Genomic DNA, 25,372 nt, shown 5'->3' on the forward strand with positions numbered 1-25,372 from the left:
ACAATCGCATACCCATTTGTCCATGTTTCTGTCTTTTGCACTGTCACTGGAAAAAAAAAGACATAAAAAATCTCCTTACTATCAAATATTCACCCCATGGTTTTAGAGGTCGCTGTAAAGTTTGTCTCTTGCGCCTCTGATGCCGATTGCAGCTGTAATGTGCTTACATTTAAAACAGTTAAAATGAAATCCAACAGTGACCCAGAGTCACAGCCAAAAGACAAATGTGTAAAACATTCATAGAAAACCTCCTCAACACCACTTCACCATGAATCCATGCCCTCAGTATATTCCAATCAATCTGCAAGTCATCAATAGATATGCTTCTTCAGAGGTAGCAGGAGGTGATAGTGTGATATGTATGTGTTGTGTAAAAGTCTCTGTGGAGTTTTCTTATAAACAAACAAAATTTTTTTTTATGTTCAGCGTTTCTCACCAGTTAGCGTTGTGTGTATACTTAAAGCTCTAACTGACAAATGCACTTCTTTTCTCATAAACATTTGCAAAGGTGATTTTTATTTATTTATTTTTTTTAAATCCTGCATTGTTTACATTCATGTTTGCTAGCTTGAAGTTATTTTCCTGACTGCCTTTGTTGGCACATTACTATATTATGTTGATCAACTGAATAGTGTTAAACCAGCAGCAGGAATGTGAATTACAGGTCACATATTTTTACCTTGAAATATATCAAAAGTGATTTTTTTTTAACTATTAGGAGGGAGGAAACCCGAAAAAATAAGTGGAGAACCAGAGACTCTTGTTTCTCCTTTAGGTGCTCTTTTGAAAACTTCATGCATACTCATGTGTCATAGGCCCTGTTCAGAACAGCCATTAACATCCATCTCAAGTGATTTGATCACATGTGGACAGCTCTTAGTGCGTCTTGGGTGCGTTCACATTTGTACTGAGGACCACATTCTTTTAGCAGTGTGAACACAAATGTGTCCTGGGACACATTGAAGGACCGCCTACTCCGCTGACGTCCTCTGCCACAGTCTAATTAGTCCCAACACACTTTCATAATGAACTGAAAAAATGTTATTATTTCAAATTGCTAAAGCCTTATTGATTCGCTCAACCCCTCCTTGTCACCCTTGTCAGCTGTGAGACTTTATATACAGTGCATGCAGAAAGTATGTCTGAATACTTTGTCTGACCCTTCACCTTTTTCACATTTTGGAGGGTTGCAGCCTCTTGGTAAAATAATTTAAATTCATTTTTCCCTCACCAATCTACACTCAATACCCTATAATGACAAAGTGAAAGCAGAGTTTTTGCAAATTTGTCAAAAAGGAAAAACTGAAATACCACATTGATGTAAGTATACAGACCTTTTGCAATGACACTTGAAATTTAGCCCAGTGCTTTCCACCACCATTGTCAAAACACTAATTGAGTGAATATCTTTTGGAAGAATGGAGTTTATCCCCCAGTAGAGTTCAGAGACTCATAGAATCAATACCCAGGCGCACTGAAACTGTTCCGGTGGCATGTGGTGGCTCAACACCTCACTAAGACACTGCATGTTGGTTTTTCATTTAATTTCTCGCCTGTGGTTGAAATCTTGTGAGCTGGAGAAAAAGACCATCACTAGGAGTTCAGATGTCTTAGGCAGAAGTATTTATTGTAAGCTTAGTGCCAAGGAGAAAGAGATGAGCAGTACACAGTGGGTATGTGAATCAGAGTAGTGCCACACCAGTTTCTGAACATGGCTGGTCCTATAGGGCGTATATATTCCTAGGTATCACATGGTTGCAACACTCCTCTGTGCCTTACCCAAGTAACGCTAAACTTTAGTCTAAACCTATCTGTGTAAAGACTGTTGGTCACACAAGCCTGGTCTTTGTCACATGTTCTTGTCTAATTAATATTACATGTGTCTTGCCATTTGCCTACTTCAATCATCCTTGACTAGAACTGTGTTTAAGCAGTATTCTCTAGGTTGATGCTTTTCCCTGCATCTTTATGAAACCTTGGTTACCCTAGCTACAGAGGATAGAGTTGGCTCAATCTTGACGCCAACAGTCATAATAGAAGCTACAGAGAACCATTGTCTAACAATGTGAGTTTGTTATGACCTGAACTCTTGGAGTGTAAGTAAGGCCTACAAAATAACAAAACAACACTAAAGGGAAGACAATTCCTTCACATCACCTGCCTGTAGGTCTGTGGTGGATGTGTCAATGGTTCTCACCCAATTTATTTTAAATTATATAACATATTGTATATGCAGTCCAATATTTCACATTCTTTTTGTCATGTGGGAGGACATAAATAATACATAACAGTGCTAACAGTATCAGCTGTATAGCCTTGTTATTTGGGCAGTACATCCCATTATCTGTGCAAATACAAAGGCTTAATTCGACTCTACAGAGCAGCTAAGGCCCACAGACAGATGATCCAGCTGTGCAGCCATCGTCAGTAATCATTGCCTCACATGACCTTTGACAGGGAATGACGTTTCACTTCACTAAATGTTTTGTTTCATTGATTATTCCCTCCTTGCTTCTCTTACCTCTCTTTCCTCTTTCATCCTTTCCTCGATTTTAAATGAGAACGAGGAAAAGACACAAGGGAAAGAGGGAGGCAATTAAAGGAATTGGGATGATGCCTCAATATTTACCCATGTATAATTATCGATGTGTTGTAGTGTGTAGTGCCTTCTGCTTGTCACATACATTGTAATTTCTTGTTTCTAAAATGATAATAGAGGAAGTTTCCAATGAAAATCATTACACTAAAACAGTATCTGTGGCCTGTTCCAGATGCATTATTTTGATATGACAATCACACACTCAGATAAATCTCTTTACACTTTGTCATGTTTGTAGTTGTTCCTGTACATGTAAATGTCTGGAGTCATATGATTAAATATGAATATCAGAAAAACAAATACCTAATATTGATATGTTAATTATCTGATTTCCCATGTGTTTCGTTTCCAGAACACAAGAGTAGCTTTGGACCACTTGGAGTCAATTCCTGAAAAACAATGTCTGATGGAGAACTTCAAAGATTTGGAGGTGGGTTCACCTACAGCCCAGCTGGACTTTGTTTATTGTGTATTTAATGTTTTTAGATCAACTTCATTTTCTTTCCCTAATAAAACATGAAAATATTAAGACGCATCTAATAAATACATGCAGAGAAATAGTCCTTTCATGGTATTGGTCCGTGTTGCAGCCATTCATCATCACATTTATCCTGTTAATCAATGTGCATTCATCTCAGTGTTGTTCTTCTACTATAATAGCAGGCTTATGTTCTTTTGTTGGTTAAGGACTGTTGTGTCTTATGTCTTGTTGCATGTGATGACACAGTCTCCATTTTGTGCCTTCAGGAGTCACACCGGCAGAGGGAGATGGTCGAGCAGCGTTACACCAAATACAAAGAGATCGTCTGGAACCTGCAGCACCAGCTGGATGAGTCCAAACGCAGAATACAAGAGTACAGGGTATGATGCACACATACACAGACAGTTGCAGCTCTACTCTAGAAAAATTAGCTTTATAATGCCTTACAAGAGCTTGTACTCCCAAACAACAACCCACACTTTTTTCTATTTCGGTCACTAATTGCACTGCTTTGTTCAAACTGCAGCCGTTTGAATAAGGATAGCCTGACTTTGAGAGCCATTTATGAGTCTAGCTCGCCCACACCGGTGCCAATGTGTGCACCGCACCTAATTTGCAACTTGAATGAATAAATGAATAATTTCACATGCTGGTAATGCATGGTGGATAGACAGAGTGGGACAAGCTCGAGCAGTGGCACAAATATAGTCTCAAACAAAAGCTGAATTTTACCAGTCACTGTTAATTGCCAGTCATCTTCTGAGCTATAGAGCAGCCAAGGGAGCCATCAAGACATCATTGCTGACAGCTGATTGCCATTAGCAGTATGCAGCCTCCCCAAAACAGCCATACAGTCACTGTTTAAATGGTTTTAATCTGCCAGATTACCCCCTTGGTTTGCCAAATGACTCCCATGTTGAGTGATAAGTGGCGAAAGCATTATCTTAATAGCTGCTGCCCACTCGGGGTTTGTTTAAGGAAAAGCGATGGATGGAATGTCTTTATCAGACTTCCATCTTGATCAGAGTCAGCAGTGCCAACAACAAACAGCCTGTGCACATATAACAGTTGTTCTCTGCTTGAACCTCTAGTTTCTAAAGTTCTTTTCAGACAGGATTATTTTTTGGGTCAGTGCTTGTCCTGGACATTACAGGACATCTGTCATGTGTGTTAAATTTCAAGAGACCACAGAGACTTAGCCGACCTTGTATCAGAGTCACAAAATATTTAGAGGTATCTGCTCAGGCTGGGACACTTTTGCCTGCATGTTTACAAGCAAATAAATGTCTCTAAAAGAAGCTTGTATCATACACAGGTGCACACAGTTCACAAATCACTCACTTCCTGAATAGAATATTTTATTTTTCTGTGGAACACTTGGGATGTCCAAACAAGCATTTTGGGGACAACCAGATTTAGCCCTCAGCTCTTATTTAATGGTGCACCTAATGTGACTGTGTGTCGTCTGTGTGCTCTGTAAAGTGCAGAACTGTAAAACATACAGTATCATACTCAAACACAGCTGGATGTAGTGCACTTTTTAAATTTTACATTGTGAAATTAAGCCATGCAAGGAATGTCATTGTCCGTAGCTTGTCACCAACTCACCACTTACTGGACGGATAGTTATTAGATTTTGGCACCGGCATTTGGTCCATCTGTCACGGATGTTTGTTCATTAAATTTGTTGAATCTTTCCATCATCACATCATGAGCTGAATGTCATCAGACAGCTCAAGATGGCAGTTGCCAGCATGTACGCTGGCGCCATCCTTAGGCTAGACCCACCACTGGTAAAGATCTAAAAACAATGAAGTTTGCTCTCCCTTTATCACATATTCATTTTTTTTCTGGTGTGTAACATTACAGCCTCACAGTTGTGCTGTTACTGTGTCCACTTGTCTTCCAGGACGAGAAAATGGACACCACGTCCAGGAGCCTGAGACTGGCTGCTCTTTCTTCCTCCATCAAAGGCCCAAGCACATACCTTAGCAGCTCGATGAGGTTTGACACACTGTGTGAGTATTTATATACTGAAGCCTGTTTTTCTGCATCACTGCATTGCTAATTTCAAAATGTACACCTGTATTTTTAAACGTTTTGTACTAACTACAGCATCAAAAGTCTGAAGATGCAGTAATGATTATGAATTCATTATTTTCATTTTGCTGTACGTCAACTTCATCATTTTCAATCAAAGCAGGTATTTTTAGGGCCAGTTTTAGCTGGGTATGTGTTTCATGTAGCTGGATCCCACACTACATCATCATTGTAAAGTTTACATTATAATACATGATGAATTTCAGCATGACACCCGCTCAACTTGACTGAACTGTCCATCAATGCTCTGGATGTGTGTCTGCCTGTATCAGTGCCAGCTACTCAGAGCCAGAATCAATTGAAGCACTTTCCTAAGCTGCTTACAGATATTTGGCACTGTGTGAGCGGGGCGTACTTTTCTGTGGCTTTGTGTCTGTTTTACCTCCAAGAATTGTGGCGTCCAAAACATATTTATGGCTGTTTAACACCAGTGTTAATACACAATACAATAATCACACATATTCATGACTCCTTTGGCAATAACAGGTAGCACTATTCATTTAGGTTCTACTTTCTATTGGGAACACATATAACAATAAAAAGGAATATTTTACTCACACATTTTGGGTTGTGACTGGATGATAAACAGAGAATATAACTGTCCCTCTTTTGCCTTCCTTCCATCCTCCCTCCATCTCTCTGATGCAGCTCCTCACAAACGCCTGACCAGTTCAGATTTGGATGTCTCCGCCGTCCACGGGGCCAGACCCCTCACAGATTAGTTTCAACCTCAAGTGAACCTTTATCTGTATCTCTACAAACCCAAACACTCGGTGCTTACAACTGACTCTACCTGCCTGGTGCTCATACAGAACAAAGAGCAACTTGACTATCCTAGGAGGCCTTGCACTCAACATTAATCCTCCTCGACTACCTCAAGCAGGCAATCACCGAAGGTGCTTGACAGCAGAAGGCTAAGACGGTGAGATTTCAGAGAGATACTTTGAAGGAGGAGATATGCTTCTACACTGTAAAGGAAGATATACTGTCCAAGGCTTTAATGTTATTTATAAAGAACCTGAATTGAATGTATTTAAAGGTTTAAACCAAAATGGATTCACTGTTACATTTTTTGCCATTATTCCAACATTTTAACAGAACAGCTGTTTATATACTGTTTACCTTATGACCAATCTGTACTCCTATTATCATGCCAATGTGTTTGTGCTAATGTGATTTAGTATACAGTAACTAACAAACAGAACTATGGTGCCTGTTGAACAATATGCAGTTGTTTTGTTTTTTTTACTAACATACTGGATTGTCTATCATGGAAATGTGACAAATCTTTTGTTTTTCTTCATTTTACCAACTCTTTTAATGTATTGACTACTTTTATGACTTTTTTATTTCATGCAGTATATATTTGTAAAAAGACACAATATGCACAAAAAGGTTGTCTATTTTTTATGAAATGCGAAAGTATATGCACAAAGAATAAATCCCCATGCAGCTAAATGTCTGTTTTTATAAGCACACTTGATGTCCCCTTCATTTCAGAGTGAAGTGTTTGCTTTGTAGCAGCTGAGAGACTTCAGCTACTCCCACTAGTATATCTTTTTACCATTTTGCTAAAATCCCTCATCGGAAAGAACAACCTAAAGACACACAAAAGGAAAAAGTCCCCTTTTAATTTACTGCTCAACTTCAAAGGCGTAAACACAGTACCTGCTGTGTAAACATTTCTTAAAGTTGTACATAATCCTGTTTGAGCCGTATGTTTCAAGACTTTGTGCAGAACCTCACAAAGTTAAGGTTGTACACACTAAAGCTGTATATGCTCTTAGGGCTCATAACATCACTGAACATGCTGGCAAATATGGAGCCAGGAAACTGAAAAAAAAGTAGTACAAGGTTGGAGTCAAAAATACAACATCAATAAATAACGCTGTCAAATAAATAAAATTAGTGTACATTGAAATAAAACTTCCATTAAATGGTTTCATGACTATCTCTCAGATAGAACCCAGACTGGTTGCTTAGGTTTCATGTCAAGTCCCCTGTATGTTAGTAGTATTCTTGGTCCTTTTTTATTTACTATATACATTAACAATATCATCACTGCCACCCCAAACTAATATTCACATTTATGCAGATGACATTATTTTATATAGTAAGGCATAAAAATGTCATAACGTTGTAGTATAGTAAGGAATTTAAAAAAATTTTTTTTTAAAAAATCAAATGTCAAACTATAGTAAGGCATGAAATGTCATAAAAACGTCATAGTATAGTAAGGCATAAAAATGTAGCATATTAAGGCATAAAAACAGCGAAAAAATTTAGTATATTAAGGCATAAAAACGTCAAAAAACGTCAGTGCAATAAGGCATAAAAATGTCATAGTATAGTAAGGCATAAAATGTCATAACGTAGTATAGAAAGGAATAAAAAAAAAAATCAACAAACGTCAAACTATAGTAAGGCATAAAAATGTCATAATATAGTAAGGCATAAAATCTCAAAAATTTCATAGTACAGTAAGGCATGAAAATGTTAAAAAAAAAAACGTCAGTATAATATTGCATAAAAACGTCAGAATAGTAAGGTGTAAAAAGTGATAGTATAGTAAGGCATTAAAAAACGTCCAAAACATCATAGTATAGTGAGGCAAATAAAATTTCATAGTAAAGTAATTCTGTCTTCTTATATATAATAATAATAATAACAATAACAATAACATATATAAATATAATATTGGTCATATTGGTAGGGAAATGTCCCTGTACTGTCCAAATGCAAACCTACACACTTGATCAGATGGGTGTATCCATATACATACTCAGAGCAGGCTGTGTGTGTGTCTGTCATAGGCTGCTTTGGAGGGGAAATTTCAGTCTAGACGAGTTAATTGGGTATGACTTGATCAAATGGAGACAAAAGCCATGTCTCCAATTGGAAAAAAGATGAATGAATGCTGGAAATATCAATAATGTTCCAAAAGGGGACCTAGAAGACATTGTGTGCGTTTGTCTGTGTCTAATGGAGGCAATGGAGGAGACTCCATGGCTAGCTTGAACAACACTGAAGCAAGACATGAAGCAGCAGCCTATGCAGCTAGTAACCTAGCTTAACTGACTTTTCTCATAAAACTCTACCAGCTAGTGCACATAATGTTGATGATCCATATACTGTACTGCAAACTGCTGCAACATCACTGTCTTAACAGTAGTTACAACATTTTAGCTAAACATTAAACAAAGCTAAGAATGTTGCTAGCCAACACTGAGTTTTTAGTGTAGTTTGACATTATAAGGAAACATTAAATTCATTTTCAAAATGTTAAATGAATATGAAAATGACATGCAGTATAGTAAATTCACTAGTTTTATGAAGAAAGCTAACTTTAGCTGAGTAGCTATCTGAAAAGTCTCTCTCTCTCTCACACACACACACACACACACACACACACACACACACACACACACACACACACACACGGAGGGAGGGAGGGAGGGAGGGAGAGAGAGAGAGAGAGAGAGAGAAAGAGAGAGAGAGAGAAAGAAAGAAAGAAAGAGAGAGAGACTTCTGAATATAGACTGCCTGCTGTCTTTTTAGTGCCTTTGTTTCCGTGCTCTTGATGACACTCCCAAAAGGATCAATTATGTCACTTGGTAATAATTTCAGGTTTACTCACTGCAATCATGCTTCTCCTGAGTGGCATTTTAGCTTTTCAATCTGAAAATAAACATACAAATTTATCAAGCTAAACTTCTCAAAAGAAATATGCTTCATGCACCCTTTCCCAAATCCGAGCTTGTGGAGTTTTGGAGCTTTGTGTGTGCCAGCTGTACAACGCAAATCCTCTTCTTTAAAAGCTTATGCAGGTGTCTTTTGTACAGCAGCCTGTAATATTCAAAGAGAAGAAAAAAAAAAAAAAAACTTAAATCGACAGCTAAGTAGTCTTCCTCCCTCATAAAAATGAAAGCTTAGGAGAGTTTTGGCATTTTTGAGCACACGTCAGTACTAATGTACCGTCTCATCCTCTGAAGAAGCAGCACTGTTATCTCTTTGACATCATTTTCAAGAAGTTTCCATTTTTAAAAAGAAGAAGTTTTGTTAGACATAATAAAAGGCAGAAGAAGGTGTTCCACACAGTCCAGACGATTACCGGTCCAGTCTGACAAAATGTGTCTGTGTTTTATGAAGCAGCATCCAGAGGAAAGCAAAGCTCAACCAAGCTTAGAGCAAAAATGAGCTGCGAAGCTGTACTAAGCCTTCGCTCAATCCCTGTTTCCCCTTTAAGTACTAGTTCTAAGTACATCTGGAAAGCTGGGGTCCAGAGAAAAAAAACTTACTGTATTACAACACTGACTGACTGCACTTGTTTGATGACTTCTTAAACTTTAATACTTAAGATTTTACATTTAATCTATTGACTTATGGTAGCCGGTTCAGATGGGAGTTCCGTTTAGCACTACACAGAGGGATCAGGTCCCAACCATTTCAGAAATTTTTGCATTTACCAGAAGACTATAAAATTGAAAATTCAGCATTGTTTTTGCTTTGTAACTCCTATCAGATTAGAGCAGAGTCTCAGTAATATATTTGTTCCCATAAGGGCTCAAACCTATCCTCAGATTTAAATTTGAAGATCACGAGCAGTCAAAGTTTTGATTTCTCTCTCATTCATCATAGTTTTCATATAGTCACATTTGTTTAAATAAATCACTTTTGGCAGGCTCTGTCACTTTGTCTCTCACACACACACACACTCACACACACACACACTTCTTTATACTGTAACTACCTCCCTAAGAAAGTGTCTGCTTATCTAAGCTATATTAGGTTGCAAAACACATGCAAACTCATAGATCAGCCCTGCTGCTCCCTGCAGACTAGTTTCCCCATTTACATTCTGCCCCATCATTAGTCCAGCTTTACTCCACTTTGTCAGGTTGAGAGATGGTAATGAATAAATTCAGAGCTTTCCACTGGTTCGTGTTTGTATTTTCCAGCATTGGAAAATACATCCCCTATGTAAAAAAGAAAAAAAAAAGAAAAAGCAGTCTGTAATCTGCATTTGCACAAGCATGAGAAACTTAACACACATCTGTCTGAGCTTGTCAAAATAAATTGCAGCGTGACAGTCAAAGTTATTTAAAATGTGCCAGTGGTATTCAGATCTATACACAAGGACTCGCAGAATGATTATTCCGCCTGTATGAACGCAGAAAGGCTGAGGGATCAGGTCATTAGCAGGATGATGCATGTTCAGAGTTGACAGTCAATGCACACAAATGTGCACAAACATATTCACACACACAGAAACATCCTTTCTCAGAGCTGAAGTACATGTATTGTTACATGACTAACATAAGAAGATTTGCATGTATTGCTTACCCTCAGCTGTGCTGTGCCTTCAGTGTCTCTCAGCTCAACTCTGCTAACTACTATGACCTTTGCACCAGCGGTGTCCCTCAGGTGTGTTGCATCAGTGGCTAATTACAGCTCCCATATTTCTGCCTTATTTCTGCCTCCACCCCACTACAATGAAAGCTAACAGGATTTAGTCTGTGGTGCTCACAGCACTGAAAAATTACATTTAAAAAAAAAAAAAGTCACTTTGGATAAATGTGCACCCACGTACTCATGCAGAATAGACTGTTACTTTAGTAGAAGTACATCCAGTGAAAAGTTTTGACAGTGTGTTCTGTGGATTATTCAGTGTAACATTGAGCTTTCAAGGCTCAGTGTTGACCTTGGAAATATCATTTTGGCTAAAAAAGTTCTCAACAAAAGGTCAATTTCCTTGGTGTTTCTGAAGCTCTCAGCCACATCTCATGGCCTTCTTCAAAGATTGTGTTGCTCAGTTGCCATGGACATTGTCTACTTGTTATCAAGTGACCTATGCTTGGAATTTTGCTCACATGATAACAGGTAGTCATATCTGGGGGAGATTGTAACCCCTGGCTCTGTTCAAGGATGGTCTCTGGTGCTGAATGTGAATGGTTTCCTTGATCTTTTACTGACCCTGCACTGACTCCTGGTCGATGTCTACGACTTTGACCCTTTCCTTTGTCGATACTGTGACCATTTCCATGACAACTAAGCAACTCCATCCGCTGAGAAAAGCCCTGGAATGTAGATAAAAACTTTGGAAATACCAAATAAGTCGACCTTGTGTGGAGAATTTCTTTTCTAACTTGGGACATTGTTTTTGACACACTGCTGTTGTATTTCTGAAATTAAATTTTTCAATCCTCCATTGTACTGTGGCTGCAGAAGAAATTTCTGACACACATCTTAAAACGTGGGCAAATATGCAAAAATGTGACTATATTCTAATAGGGAGAAATAAAGAAATAAAAAAAATAAAAATAAAGATAATTTAACTTCAGAATATTTTGTACACACCTCCAAAGGGAATTCAGAATATTGGGTCAATGTTTAGCTCACGGGCACTATGGCAGGATGGGTAATTTTAAAGCCCTGTCACAGTGCAAGCACAGCCTGTCACACAATGTGCACATACTCATTCAAACATGTACATAAACCCTTTCCACAGAAATCCACTAGATTCCTAAAGTTAGGGCTCATTGAATATTACCCCACTTAAATGGCTATTAGTAAACACAGAAACCCCTTAGTGTTGCTTCTGCCTCTCATAGCCAATCAAACAGCGATGGGGTGTTTGCCACTGCTGCTTACTGCTGTTATAGTGCTGGCATAAGCCTCTGCAGCCGTCACTGAGGCTGATTCCCATTAGAACAAACCTATTTGGCTTGCATTACAAACCCATTCAATCAAGCAACCATGCTCTGCTTTTTCGTTTAAGCCCGGAGGCTGAGAGTGTATCCAGCCGCTGTCGTTCAATAAGTGAATGGGTTATTGCAGCTGAGTCTCCGTATCAACCTCATTTTCCTCTGGGCTTAGAATAAAAAAATTTTAAAAAACATGTTTTTTGTGCAATTGTGCAACAATTTGTATTTATGACCCACTTTGAAATAAGATAAAGTGCTGCACACTGTGTTTTCTCATGGAATATGCAACAGTCACGGGTGAGTAGGGTGATTTCCATGTTTGATGGCAGACAGGTGTGGAGGAGCAGCCATTCAGCCTGCCAATCGTGCTGCCAGAATGACCTCTCCTGGCACTGTGAGCGGGAGCCTCTTCATGCCCTTTATGCCACACTCGAGTGTCATCACTTGTGAGGACCTGCGCTAAATCACATGGAGCGGCAATACCTAGTCTCACGGCAACCAGATGGTGACGGTTAAAACCCAGGTGTGAATTGACTTGAGTGATGTGGCTGAAACAGTCACAGATTTCAGTGTTGTTAGATTATCACTTATCACTCACTGCATCATATGAATATGTTATTAGCCTGCAGAGGGGATAAGGGTACTGACTCAGGCCTCTAGGCAGCTAGATAAATACCTCTTCATAATCCTCCTGTGTACATTTCTAATTAGCTTATTATACTTTTATTTCATACTGCGCTGGTTTTGAAACTGGGTTTGGATGAAATCTACAAAACAAATGAAATGAAACCTACTCTGTGCAGCTGCTGTATTGTCTGTGACCAACTGGAACCAGCAGGGATAAAATTTGGCGGGCCTAGACAGGGTATGAACAGCTGTGAGAAAATGATGGTAAAAACAGGTGCGGTGTAGAGTTCAACACTGTGAAGGTAGAGCCAAAAACGCCAAATTCCAATTATACTGGGTCAGTAATTGATGGGAAGGTTAATGTTGGATGTAGATTTTAGTCGTGGGTAGACATGAATGTTTAGATGAAATAATGGTGGTATGGAATCAGGGCAGTGTGACAGAAAGAGGGCAGAGCCCATAATTCCTAGCTATCTGAATGTAGCATTAGCTGCACCTGCATTTACATGTATAAAAAAGTTAATACATACATTTACAAATGATTGGCAGTTATGTTTAATACATGTTTTGGCACGTAAAACTGTCATTTTTGTTAGGTATGTTGCAGCTTGTGACGCTACAGAGACTTTCTGTTGATGTAGTTGATTGCTTTTGATGGGATAACGCTAATGATGTTAGCAACTGATTCACACATAACTGAAAAGTCTTTACTACCAAAGTTCCTCTCTGGACATGTTTTATATGTAAAAATATTCTATAAAAATATTTTGCCTAAGATGGTTTTCAAAATGAATGACTGAAAAACTGGGGCTGGAGCCATATCTACACTTACTTCCTCATTGAGAAACTCTGGATCTGGCCTTGTGCCCCGCCCACCACCGCTGCTTGCACTACGTGGACAGATGAAAGATCAGTGTGAATCAAGATGATTGGTGTTAGGGGAAAGATCAGAGAAACTCAGCACCATGTCTGAGCCGGAGTCAGACCCAGACTCAGGACCAAATCTGGCGTATAGAAGAAATGTAAACGTAGTTATTTGTTTATGTTGTTTGTTAACTTGTAACTGGCAGTGACAGACACAGTGTTAGTGGCTGTGCTAATGCAAACTCTCGCTTTCTGTACTGATGTTTCAGGTTTATATTGCTCGCCCCCTGTCCCTGCAAGTTGACAGAATTGGTTCCTTAGTTATATGACGTATGAAACCCTGGCTGTCTGAATCTGTTTTGACTGTCAGTGGTTCACTATGCAGTCATGGCATTAACTGCTTACTGATATACATTGATAAAAAACACCATATGGACATGTTAACAAGGTTAAAAACCTGATTTTCATCAGAGGGGGTGTTTTCATGGTTTTCATGGTCCAAAAAAATGTAGTAAATCACAAGTTTGAAAGAACGTAGGAGGGAATGAAAACACAAACTTAGTGACAGATTTAGGAATAGCTGGTGCAGCGTAATCCTGGTAGTGTGTTTCTGTACACCTAATATACATCCTGTCTCACCTGAACCAAGCTAAGAACCGTCCAAGTCAACCAGATGGATGTTTTCAAAGTTTTATATAACCTGGCAACCTATAAAAAACAGATTGTTATTTGCTATGACTGGCTGGCACAAGGAAAAGGCCTCATGTGGAATTCAGTTAAATATGGAGTGTGTTATCAGGAGGAAAGCTACCTTTTCAAGCAACACTTATCTTACTGCTCATATCTCATTGCTAGAATTTTCTGTTTTTGTCAATCATTATCAGTTCATGCGTCCAAAACATTTAAAATCCATGATGTGATGTTACGAATTCAAACACAGCACATCTGATTGGAGCTGCACACAGAACCCCCATTAGACAGCCTCAACAATTATCTGCCACCATCACTTACAATCAGATCATATTTACCGCTGGTTTTGCCGCAGTCACCTTCACAGCAGTTGAAGCGGTCTGAAGTTCACTTGCCTTTTTTTCCCCCTTCCCAGGTCCCATCTCGCCTCAACTCTCCATCTGGTCGAAACAGGCAGGGCCTGGGCCGGCCTGTGGGCTGCATGTGGGCCCCGGGGGAACAGAGCTGCTGGTGAGATACTCATTGCTTCATCGGGATTCTCACTGGATCCAATCACACTGTCAAGCTTGGATGGGAGGCCTGTCTGTCTGGTAGTGGATACAGCACACACACACACACACACACACACACACACACGAACACACACTCACTCAAACAGAGTTTTGAATATCACTCTCTGACACATACAGATGGAGACAGACACATACAGTATAAATGTGCACCCACATACTCATGCACCCTCCACTGGCATCATACACGCTCTGTCTCGATCCTCACAAGCCTGTTGATGCTCTTGACTGCAGAACAACAGTGAAGCAGTGTTTTAGTGTGCAGCTCACTCGCTCTTGTATTTTGCAGCCCAGTCTCTTCTGGGGGAACAAACCTGTTTTTTTTGTTGTTGTTCCATTTCAGTATTAATCCATTCCAAAATATGGTAATATTACTCTAATGTCAGTAAAATTAAAACACCAAGTAGATTCACTTTGCTAAATTGCTCAAAATTACAGTACAGTTTGGTGTTTGTGGAGGTTTTATATAAAGAAAAAAATACGACTTTTAGTGCATATGCTCTCACATGCATTATTTATGGCAATAAATACCCTCAAGTCTAAGCCTCTTGAGCTGCCAGACCTGGTCCCTAGATGGCACTGTGTTCACTAGAGGAGAGAGCAGCCCTGCTGTTTATCATGCAGCTGTGACAGCCTGTAAAAGCTTTTGTCAGTGGAACTGAAGATTTAGAGTCCAGATTAGTGCATTCATATCTTGGCAGTTAATTAGGGCTGAGGAGCTAACTGGAAGCTTTGGCTGCTGAGTGATGGAGCGGAAGAATAAGAGGAGGTGTGCTCCTCGCAGAGAGACACAAAAGTGAATTAAGTGCACACATATACACCTGACTATTCCGCTAATGCATCACTGTGTGCACCCACTGAAATGTATGAATATGAATGCTTAACCCACACATGTGCAACCACTTTTTCTTTTTCTGTGAACTTTGATGTGGCATGCCTAATGCGCACACATGCCTACACACACAGACGAGAGAAACACACACACACACACACACTTCTTTTTGTGGTTTGCACACGTGTGTATGTGTGTGCCCTTCATAATGCTGGAGTTAAGGTCAGCGGGCTCATATTTTACCTGTCAGGACAGATCACCATCGCCTTCACAGCTGCTTCGCTTTGGTCCCTGGAGGATGTAGCATCTCTCCTGAATCTTTACTGGAGAAAAAGCTACTATCTATACAGGAGAGCCATAAAATGCTACAGCTGCAGACTCTCCCTTTGCGGTGTTTTACAGCGCTCTGCCTCAATGTAGGAAGCAACAACAACAGATTTCGTCTGTAATCAGTGACACAGCTGATGTATTGCTCTTATAAAGCCACTGTTTATTTGAAAGGAAAAACATGCTATAAATCGTTTAAGTGGAATTAACCAGTTCATTAGTTGAAGTAAAATTTCATGACAGGTCAACTGTCAGCCGTTAAATGTGTGAATGGGAGCCGAGCTGCTCCCTTGTTGGTGTTCCAGAGACCTTATACGGGGCGAAGGCAGAGCTAATGCAGTCAAATGCACACAGAAATCCATTTGGAAAAGCCATTAGCAAATGTAAATTGTTTTTCTGTCAATTAAGATATGAATTATCCAGCCGACATCAACGGGATTGATGTAATCTACTTCTACTAATTTGACTAAAAGGAAAAGTAGTTGCTACACATAAAATCTAATCAATAAACTTTGTCAGCCAACAACTGTGTAAGCAAATGGGTTGTGAATATCAAATAGATACGTATCCTCTGCTGGCACCCTGCTGGGGTAAATTTGAAAATGACTAATGGTTGTGAAAACAGCAATACCTCACTGTTTCAGGGTTTGTGCGAAGAAGCTTTGTAGGAGCTAAATGTAGACCTGCATTCCCTTTCTCAGCATTAACACAGCTCTTGAATTAATTATGATCATTATATTACTTGCAAACATACATTTTTATTGGTATTTGGAAAACTATTTGGCTCAACTATAATCCTTTTTATTAATTCTTTATGCTGCAGTTACCTTCCCTGATGCTTGTTTTTTTTTCATCTCCTCTCTTGATGTTACTGTCGTGGTAAATGCCTCATAGCATTTGCCTTTTATTTTAATCTCTGCCCTCTGCACTGTGGATAAGGCCAATTACTTTTTTACCAGGATGTCATAAAACCTGCCCTCTTTATGTACAATTAGACTGAGATTCATATTCCAGTGTAATGTTGTGAATGAAGCTAAGTGTCGCTGACAGATTCTCCTGATTGCAAATCAGCTCTGACAGTTGAGAGATAAAGGCAGAGAAGTTCTACCCCGGTGCACAGTGTGCTGCGGCTTGAGGCTCAATTTACAGAAGACCAGATAAATATTGAGTGATTTCAAAAAGGGCAGTCAGCTTAGAAAAGAACTAATCAGAGATAGCAAGCAGCCTCACAGCTTCACATTCCTTAAGCTCTGAAATACCTTAAAATGAGAGTGTGTGACATTAGTATTCTGTCCTAAAAAACGCAGCGGCTACATATTTGATCAAAACCGAGTTAAGAGCTGAATCTGACTCAGACATACATCCATTTTAACATAGAAAAAAAAAGGTTGTGCAGTAAATGTCCTGTCAAAACAGCATATTAAAACTGCTGTAAGAACAAAGCAAAGCTGAATGTCAAGGCAAATTAGTGGGATAGCCAGGGTTAGCCTCAGCTAGAGCTAAAACTAACTTAGCTTACGGATTTTTGCCCAGCTGTTATCTGTAAATGAAAAAGTCCATGTATCTAAACAAGGCAGTGACTAAACCCAATCATGATGGAGAAAAAAAAAAATTGCTAACTAAACTGCTGCTAGCTAAACTGCTGCTAGCTAACTAGCAAAGCAAATCATTACATTTGGTGCACATATTATATTCACCAAATTGTAAATTGAAGTATTATATTGACCTCAATATAAATAATATTGGACAAAGGGACAAGCACCTAGCAAAAGAGAGATATAATCAATTCCTATGTGGTTTGTACATAAAGCTAATTTTCTCAAATAAATTAATAAAAATGGACAAGAAAGCTTAAGGAACATATTTTGTTGGTAGACTGTATAGCTCTACATAGATGAGGGATGCTTCAGAATCACGTGACCCTAGCAGAACCATTGTTAAGATAAAAATATTGATTATAGCTGCTTTAAACCCTTTTTGCTCAATTCCACTGCTCCTGTAGTTACTGCCGTCTGCCTTTAGGGGACTACTGAGTGAGATGAAGCTTAAATTGAATGTCATAGCTTGCTAAAATGAATGTTGTTTTCTTACACATACATTTTTTATTGTGTTGACTTATGCAGAACAAATTTCCACACATTTTTGGTGAAGGAAAAAAAAAAAGAATATTGAAATGTGGGTCTGCCTCAAAATGTTGAAAAAAAAAAAAAAAAAAAAAAAAAAAAACAGTCCCACAGTGGAACGAATCCCTGCTGGCCTCCTTGTTCCCATTGCCTGTGGCAGGATGAATGAGTTAATATGTAGTCATTGTGCGAGCTGGATATACTCACACACGCTGCTCTGATATCCTACATCAATGGGCTATTGCAAGTTAATGACCAGCTCTGTGAAGGCCCATTTGCACGAAATATGGACACTGTAAAAACGAGCTTGGAAAGCAGGTGCTGCTGCCATTGAGTAGCTCATAACCCCGGCCATATGGTTGTGGAGAATCTCATTTGACTGCGCACTCTCTGAAATACCTGACTCTAAAGAAACCCAAAGCAATTCCTCTGTTGTTGTGAAGACTCTGGACCCTCCAATAACCGTTTTCTCCCCTCATTTCTTTTTTCTCTTGTTGCATCAATGAACAGTGTATGAATTTGCATAATCATCTAAAGGTAAATGATAGTGTTGAGCTACTCTGCTCCGGACTTCATTTGAATAGAAATGATACCACTTTTTGATCTAAAAGGAAATCACTGAAGTGATAGCAAATGGATGAGAAATTCAGGTTTTGGTGAATAGTCTTCTGTGTAGATAGTTCTGTATCTCCATCTCCTCCCACCATGACTGACAGCTAGCTGCAGTTGTAACATCCAAAAAGTTTGGGAACAACATTTTTTTTATTTCTGGGAATTGTTTGGAGTCAAAGGAGCATAAGACAATAATAATTAACTGGTTGAAAAAGCCAAGTACCAACACAAAAAATCAAAGTGAACAGACACACTGACCGATTTTGCATGAAAATGAATGAGAACAAATAACTTCAGCAATAAATAATGACATAAAAAAACAACGTATTGCCGGAAGATAATGTCATAAAAATGAGACAAAAAATTAAGCTACACAATAACAGAAAAAAAATCAAATGCAAAAAGACGAGCTGAGCAGACGAGAACACTGACGCCACAGTAAAAAAGAAAAAAAGAAAAAAAAGAAAAAAAGGAAGAAACAAAAAAACACCTGTAAGTCAGTAAGGTGCTAGCAGTAGATCTCCAAATCCATCATAATCTGTCTTTATTCTCTTGTTCTGTTTTTTTAAATTTCCAATAAAAAAATAAATAACATGATGAAAGTAATTTCAGAATAGGGAGGAGTCCCTAATACAAGATCTGAGGGAGGTGTTTTCTATTCGACTTGACAGCTTCCGATGGTCAAATATTCATGCGACTGAAGAGAAACACCATCCAGAGAGACTAGACTTCTAATCTAACAACATTTGCTCCTGCCTAAACAAATGTTCCTGTGCACATCATTTTTTATCTCCAGGCGTTCCTGGCAAAAGAATAAAAATGATTTTTTTGTCATGTTGCTACAGCAGAAAAATCAAATCAAATGGTCTGTCTATACAAGAAGAGGGTTTAAAAAAACTGAACAGAAACTTGAATTTTCTGTACAATATTGACCTGCAAAGCACAACGGCTATGATGTAATAAAATATGTAAACATATTTGTTGTTTTTGACACAGTCGTCTGTGACAACAGATAGAATCACACTTGTTCACACTGAAGTAGGTCTTTAGCCTGGATTTTTTTCTTTTTTAAGATTGTAACAATTAAATCTCCGCCAGACACAAATTGATGATAATGCATTTTGCCACAGCATCTCAGGAAATGCAAAGGAAACTGGATTAAAAAAAATAAAAAAAAATGAAATGAAAGACAAAAAGGAAAATGCTATCAGAGATTTTAAAATTCAGAGAAATAACAATGTGTTGTGCAATTCGCCTGGTGGATCCACTTTTGCACGCTTGAACACCATCTAGAATTTGGATGCCATGCAGAGCAGTCCAATCCTTAGCTGAGACGTGAGGGAGGGAGAGAGAAATATTGAGATACATTACTGTATCGCATCCTGCTGAGCGGTCACTGAGCACTGTCTAGTCACCTAGGACATCATCCTTCAAAAAAAAAGGTCCAAATTCAACAAAAAAATAAATTGGTAAATGAATAAATAAAAAAAATAAACAAAAAAAGAAATAAAAAGACAGCTTTAAGTATACATATACTTTACCTCACATCGCATCCATGAAAGCTACATTTAATGAAACCGTTTGTAATGCAAAATCATGTTTTGACTTCCAACTTTCCCGACAATCATTGTTTCTTGAGGTCCCTCACTTACACAGATGCCAGCACCACGTCACATACACCTCACATGCATGCTCAGAATGGCTGAAATGACAGCGATCGTATTTTACAGGGTTACAATGGACAAGGTCATTAGAACTCCAAGGATCACACACCTCTTGGCAGTCACTTGGGGTTGTGTGGATGTTAGAGAGATGTTATTCACACTGCCAAATGTCCAGCAGGGACTCCTTAAAAAGGTCCACGCTGAGTCCTGGTGAAGTTGTACTGCATTGTCTCTCCGTAATGCTTACAATAGTAAGTGTGCTTCCATAAGCCAAAGTTCTTTTGTTAATGTCTCAGTGACTCAGTAAGTCTTGAGTTCTCAGGAGGTTTTATCCTTTTTAAATCACAGTTGCCAATATGGTACTGTCAAAATGTTTATAACTTTGTTCCAAACAGTTTATTTTCTATGTGTTGGGAAATGACTTGATTTCTATACATAATATTCCTTGTCCTTATCTTTCGGTCTCTTGCTACTGGCGCTGCCTTTGGCGCTGCCGCTGGGTGTTTTATCCTTCACCACAGCGCCATTGGTTTGCGCCGAGTTGCTGATGTAGTTGCGCGTCTCGTCCACCTGGTAGGAACCCTCGTCCCTGTTCCTGTACTTGTACATGGCGTAGAGAAGGATGAGGATGCAGAGGGCAGCGGCTGAGACAATACCCACCACCATGCCCGTTGTACTGCTGGATTCTCGGATCACCTCTGAGGCCCCCGGGGGCACCCGCCGCACCACGCCGGGCACTGTGGGCAAGGCCGCAGGCACTGTGCGCAGCATGGGCGAGGTGATGAAGGGGCCCCGCGGCTTGGTGCCGTCCAGATCGAAGGACGTGGGCAGGGGAAGCAGGACTATGTCCGGCTGCGGGGGTTTTACCTCGCGGTTGTTCATTTTCCCGGCGGGCAGCTTGGGTGGCGTATCTGAGGGGACTGCCGCCGGTGGCGTGCCCCGCAGGTCGGGTAGAGGCGAGGTGGGTGTAGTCCTACCTGCCTCAGAGGCTTTGCTAGGCCTCAAGTCCTTGGCCTCCCACTTGGGTGCGAGGGCTTTGTAGCCACCTTCATAGGCCGATGTGGTCAAGATCTTATCTGTTACCAGGGAGAAGGTCGTGTAAAAATCTTCATCGTCAGTCGGGGGCAGGCTAGAGTCGAAAGCTTCGCCAGAGCCAAACCCCGAAATCACCATGCCATCATCATCATCATCATCACCATCATCACCACCATCACCATCATCACAATCATCGCTGCCTCGGTCCGACAAGCAAGGTACCCCCGCCTCAGTGGCCATGGCCAAGGATTCTTTGGTGGTCTCAATAATGGTGAGGACGGGACGGAGGGTTGGGGGGAGGGGGATGAAGGGAGAACGGGTGGATACAGAAGGGATGTCTATGGGGTCCTCGACTAGCACGGGGATGACTAGCTCCCCTCCTGGAAAGTGAAGCAGAGACACGAACAGCAGTCAGAGGGCCGAACGTCTTTCGTCAGCAAAGCAAGAAGCAAACACCAAAAGAATCGGTAACCAAAAAACGTAAAAAGCAAAGCTCAACATAGGGAGGAAATGAACTGAAGATAAACAAACAAAGAAAGAACAGAAAATACTGTACCAGTGCAAAAACAATGAAACTCAGAACCAAACAAGACCCAAACTGAAAGAAAACAACAGCCATAAATAAAGTATACATTGCATCAAAAGGCTTTGAGGGATGCACAAGGGTGAGCCACAATAAACTGACCCCTCATACATATCCTAAATATTCTCATATAGCAGTATGCTTTATCAGAGCTACATCTATACTGCACTATGAACTCGTCATGGTTATTATATGTTCTATGTGCTGCATGTAGATTCAGAATCAATCAGTGTGAATTACTGTAGACAGTTTTGGCCCTATATTTAGCTCTATCCGGTAATGCTGCATATTTCTCCACATAAACTGAGGCTTTTAAGAGGCTTGTTTCATTTATCATATCAAGTGTAAATCCTTTTTAGTCCATTCAAAAACTCTGAGTACCAAAACATGCGCTCTGTGGGTAAAAAGGAGCAGAGGGTATTAGCATTTGTTTGCAATTCAAGTGCAAGCCAGTGGGCCTGAAAGCAAGTTAACTAAGTCTGAAATGAGAAACTTGTTTGTAAGTTGTTTTCATACAGCTGCTCAGAGAGAGGCACTTTTTAACCCTGCTGACCTACATGGGTGGACAAATACTTACACTGACGGCAGCATCGTAAAGCGGGGAAACGACAGAGAACTAATAAGGGAAAGGTAATGTTTATGGACTAGAATTGCTCCAAGGTCCAAAAACATTATTTTGAGCCTCTTAAAAACCTGGCTGGTACTTGAGGTCTAACAGAGGGTCACACACTGATCTAAAAGACTCGCACTCACAAGTTGTCTTGAAAAGCTGAGGGAACTGTTCTGTCTCAGCATTGGTAGGCTCCCCTATTTGCCCTAGCCTCTTGCCTTTTGACCCCTACAGTTACCACAATGGCACAAAGTCACGGGGCAGTTCAATGACACCTGAATGTTTGCAGATTTGTACCGTTTTTCAAGATCGTTACATGTGTTCTTCACTGTGGAGAGTGATATTATAACATGATTCAGTGATGAAGTGTCAGACTTAAGGACCTAAAAACATTTCTACACACACCCATTTATAATAACTCCATTTTAACTTGCTTTATTGGCGAAACCTGTTGTTTGACTACTACAAGGAGTTTGAAACATTCAGATGTCTACTGAAGCTGCTTATCCTCTTGCCAAAGTGGCTGATTTGTACATTGCAAAGGCTCACAAACAGGGCACTATAAAGAGATGCAAACCTTTTGGAACAATAAAAGAAAAAGAAAACACAACAGAAACGAAGGAAACCGAAATAATAATTAAGGCATTGCAAAAAGAGTTCAGAGTTAGAGCAAACATTGTAAAAACATTCACAAAGTAAAGCCACAGATAGAGCTATCCAGAAAGGGATTAGTAAGAAGTAAGTAGAAAAAACAGGTAAAAACAAAGTCAGCTCGGAAAATCATAAAAGCCTACAAAAAACAGTTTTCAAAGGAAGAAAGCATACCATCAGTTTTGTCAACTTACATCAACAAATTGCCCGCATGATTTTGGCAGGAAGAAAAAAAAATTTACAAAAGAAAGTTGTGTAAGAATGCCTTTGGACAAGTTAGGTTAGTTTCGTTTTAACAATTTCTGATTAATTAGTATATATTTCTCTTTTTAGACAGGATGGTACAGGGAGGCAACAACACATACATCCACACATCATGACATGAAAAATAATCTTCACCATTCTGTTCAGGATATCTTTTTTTTTGTTCTTTTGATAATCATTTAGTTTTGTATAAAAAAGAAAACTGTATATCTATAATTCTTGCTTTGATAGATAAGTATCTTCATAAATATCTACAGCCTGATTAGATGACTCTTTTTTTTTTTTTCTTTTTTTTTTTGCTCGACTTTAACATGTTCATCAGTAATGAACAAATGGATGACTGTACATATCTTAGAATCTCTACGTAAAGGGTTTGGGAGCAGGGAATGTGAGACGGGGTGGGACCTATGAACATACTAGGAAGGAAATGACATAGATGGGGGTGAACGTGTACATCAGTTGCCATGTCCATGTAAAGGCGGCACGAAGCGGTCGGGCGGCATTAGAGCTTTTGGCTGTAAGGAAGGGATGGGGATATACAAACAATGAGCATATACATGCCCATCTACAAAAGAGAACAGCACTCTCAACACTGACAGTTTTACAAACCCTAAGCTGCAACTTCTTTGCCATGCACAAAAATTAATCGACTCATTCATTGATTAAATCCAAATTTCAATCAGAGATAGCTATTAAATAACAGGAGAATATTAGAGATCAGCATAGAAACAGCTTGGAACAGTTTTCACAGATAGTGGTGAGGGTCTACTTTGGAGGTAGCTTCTCTTTTTTCTCTATGAGGATGTGAATTTGAAACTCCAATACAGCTGCAGTGTTTTGACACCCAATCTTAAAAACCTTCTGCCGTTCATTAAATAGCAATTAATTCATAGAGAAAAGAGGAAGCTTCATTCTAATTAGGGAAAAAAAATCATCAAAACATTGGCAATAGTGATTCTTAGCAAATTAGCAGATAAGTTAAAATTTGAACATTTTCAGAAAAGAAACAGAGAGATACACATATATGTGTATTAACATATATGTACAAAAAGACAAAAATAAAACAGATTAGCAAGCAAGAAAGTAAGGCATTAAATTTCTCACACTATAAAAGATGAACAACCAGAAAGCACACACTGAGGCAGACAAAGAGAGGGGGACAGTTTATAGGCAAAGTGTCACCACCTTCACTTAACTAATAATAAAGTCTTTATTATTAGTTACTTCAATGCATTTCTCTTGTTAGTATTTTAAAACACAGGACAGGGCGTGCAATCTGGATGTACGTCAGAGAAAGAGAGGTAAATCAGACATGGTTTTATTTTGGATTTTAGTTCCACTATAAGAAGTTGGGTTAATGCATGCTTAAGTAAGTTGCATTTAGGGAGAGTAATATACAATAACAATACAGCAAGCCAGGGGTCAGGTAGGGGAAGGGGCTTAAGAAGGGGGTCAAAGGTCAGTAAAAGGTCACTGCCACCAAAGGGCTGTAGGATATTCTCTCAGGCAAAGAAAACCATTCATCAGCAGTTAACAGGGGGGAGAAGGTGCACCACGGGTGATATATAACCAACATTATGTGGCATTTAGCCCAACGGCATACGCTAATTAATCAAGAGGGTGAGGAGACTGATAAACAATGAGCTGCTTTTTATTAAATGTTTAGATGCTTTGTGTTATGTGCATAACCAACAGCCTTCGTTTGACAGATAAACACCGTGTTGGGAAGGAGTTCCACAAGAGGGCACAGGGTGGCGCGTTTTATTTGTGCCTCCGGTGAGTTTAAGGAGATGTGAGAGGCACATTTGTCTTCAGATATCAGGTTTTGGTGCCTCCTCTGCAGGCTGGATACAGAAACCTCATTCATTTAGCCAAACTGGGTCTATGAGTTAAGAGCTATTGAGGAAATATGGCATCTGCCACGTTGCACTGACTGTGTACTATCAACACTGACGTCTTAAATGTGAATTTCCTGACTGTCCAACCGTGCTCCAGGGGGATGCAGCAAACGTCTGACAGAATACAGAGAGCGGCTTT

General features: G+C 39.5%; 2 protein-coding genes across 2 annotated transcripts in view; one reads left to right on the forward strand and one right to left on the reverse strand.

Moving 5' to 3' along the window:
* Positions 1-6,620, forward strand: part of cep128 (centrosomal protein 128) — a 35,463-nt gene extending 28,843 nt beyond the window's left edge. The window contains exons 23-26 of the mRNA XM_022770241.1: positions 2,952-3,029; positions 3,347-3,460; positions 4,990-5,098; positions 5,829-6,620. Coding sequence (XP_022625962.1) covers positions 2,952-3,029; positions 3,347-3,460; positions 4,990-5,098; positions 5,829-5,902 — 375 coding nt within the window. The 3' untranslated portion in view covers positions 5,903-6,620. The remainder of the gene's footprint in view (positions 1-2,951; positions 3,030-3,346; positions 3,461-4,989; positions 5,099-5,828) is intronic.
* A 13,976-nt stretch (positions 6,621-20,596) lies between these two features.
* The window catches only part of LOC111236123 (neurexin-3b), a 281,111-nt gene continuing 276,335 nt past the window's right edge, over positions 20,597-25,372 (reverse strand). Inside the window, exon 24 of the mRNA XM_022764739.1 lies at positions 20,597-21,268. Within this exon, the coding sequence (XP_022620460.1) occupies positions 20,622-21,268 (647 nt within the window). The 3' untranslated portion in view covers positions 20,597-20,621. The remainder of the gene's footprint in view (positions 21,269-25,372) is intronic.

The sequence above is a fragment of the Seriola dumerili genome, unplaced genomic scaffold (assembly GCF_002260705.1).
Source record: "Seriola dumerili isolate Sdu_G_001 unplaced genomic scaffold, Sdu_1.0 BDQW01000025.1, whole genome shotgun sequence".
Lineage (NCBI taxonomy): Eukaryota > Metazoa > Chordata > Actinopteri > Carangiformes > Carangidae > Seriola > Seriola dumerili.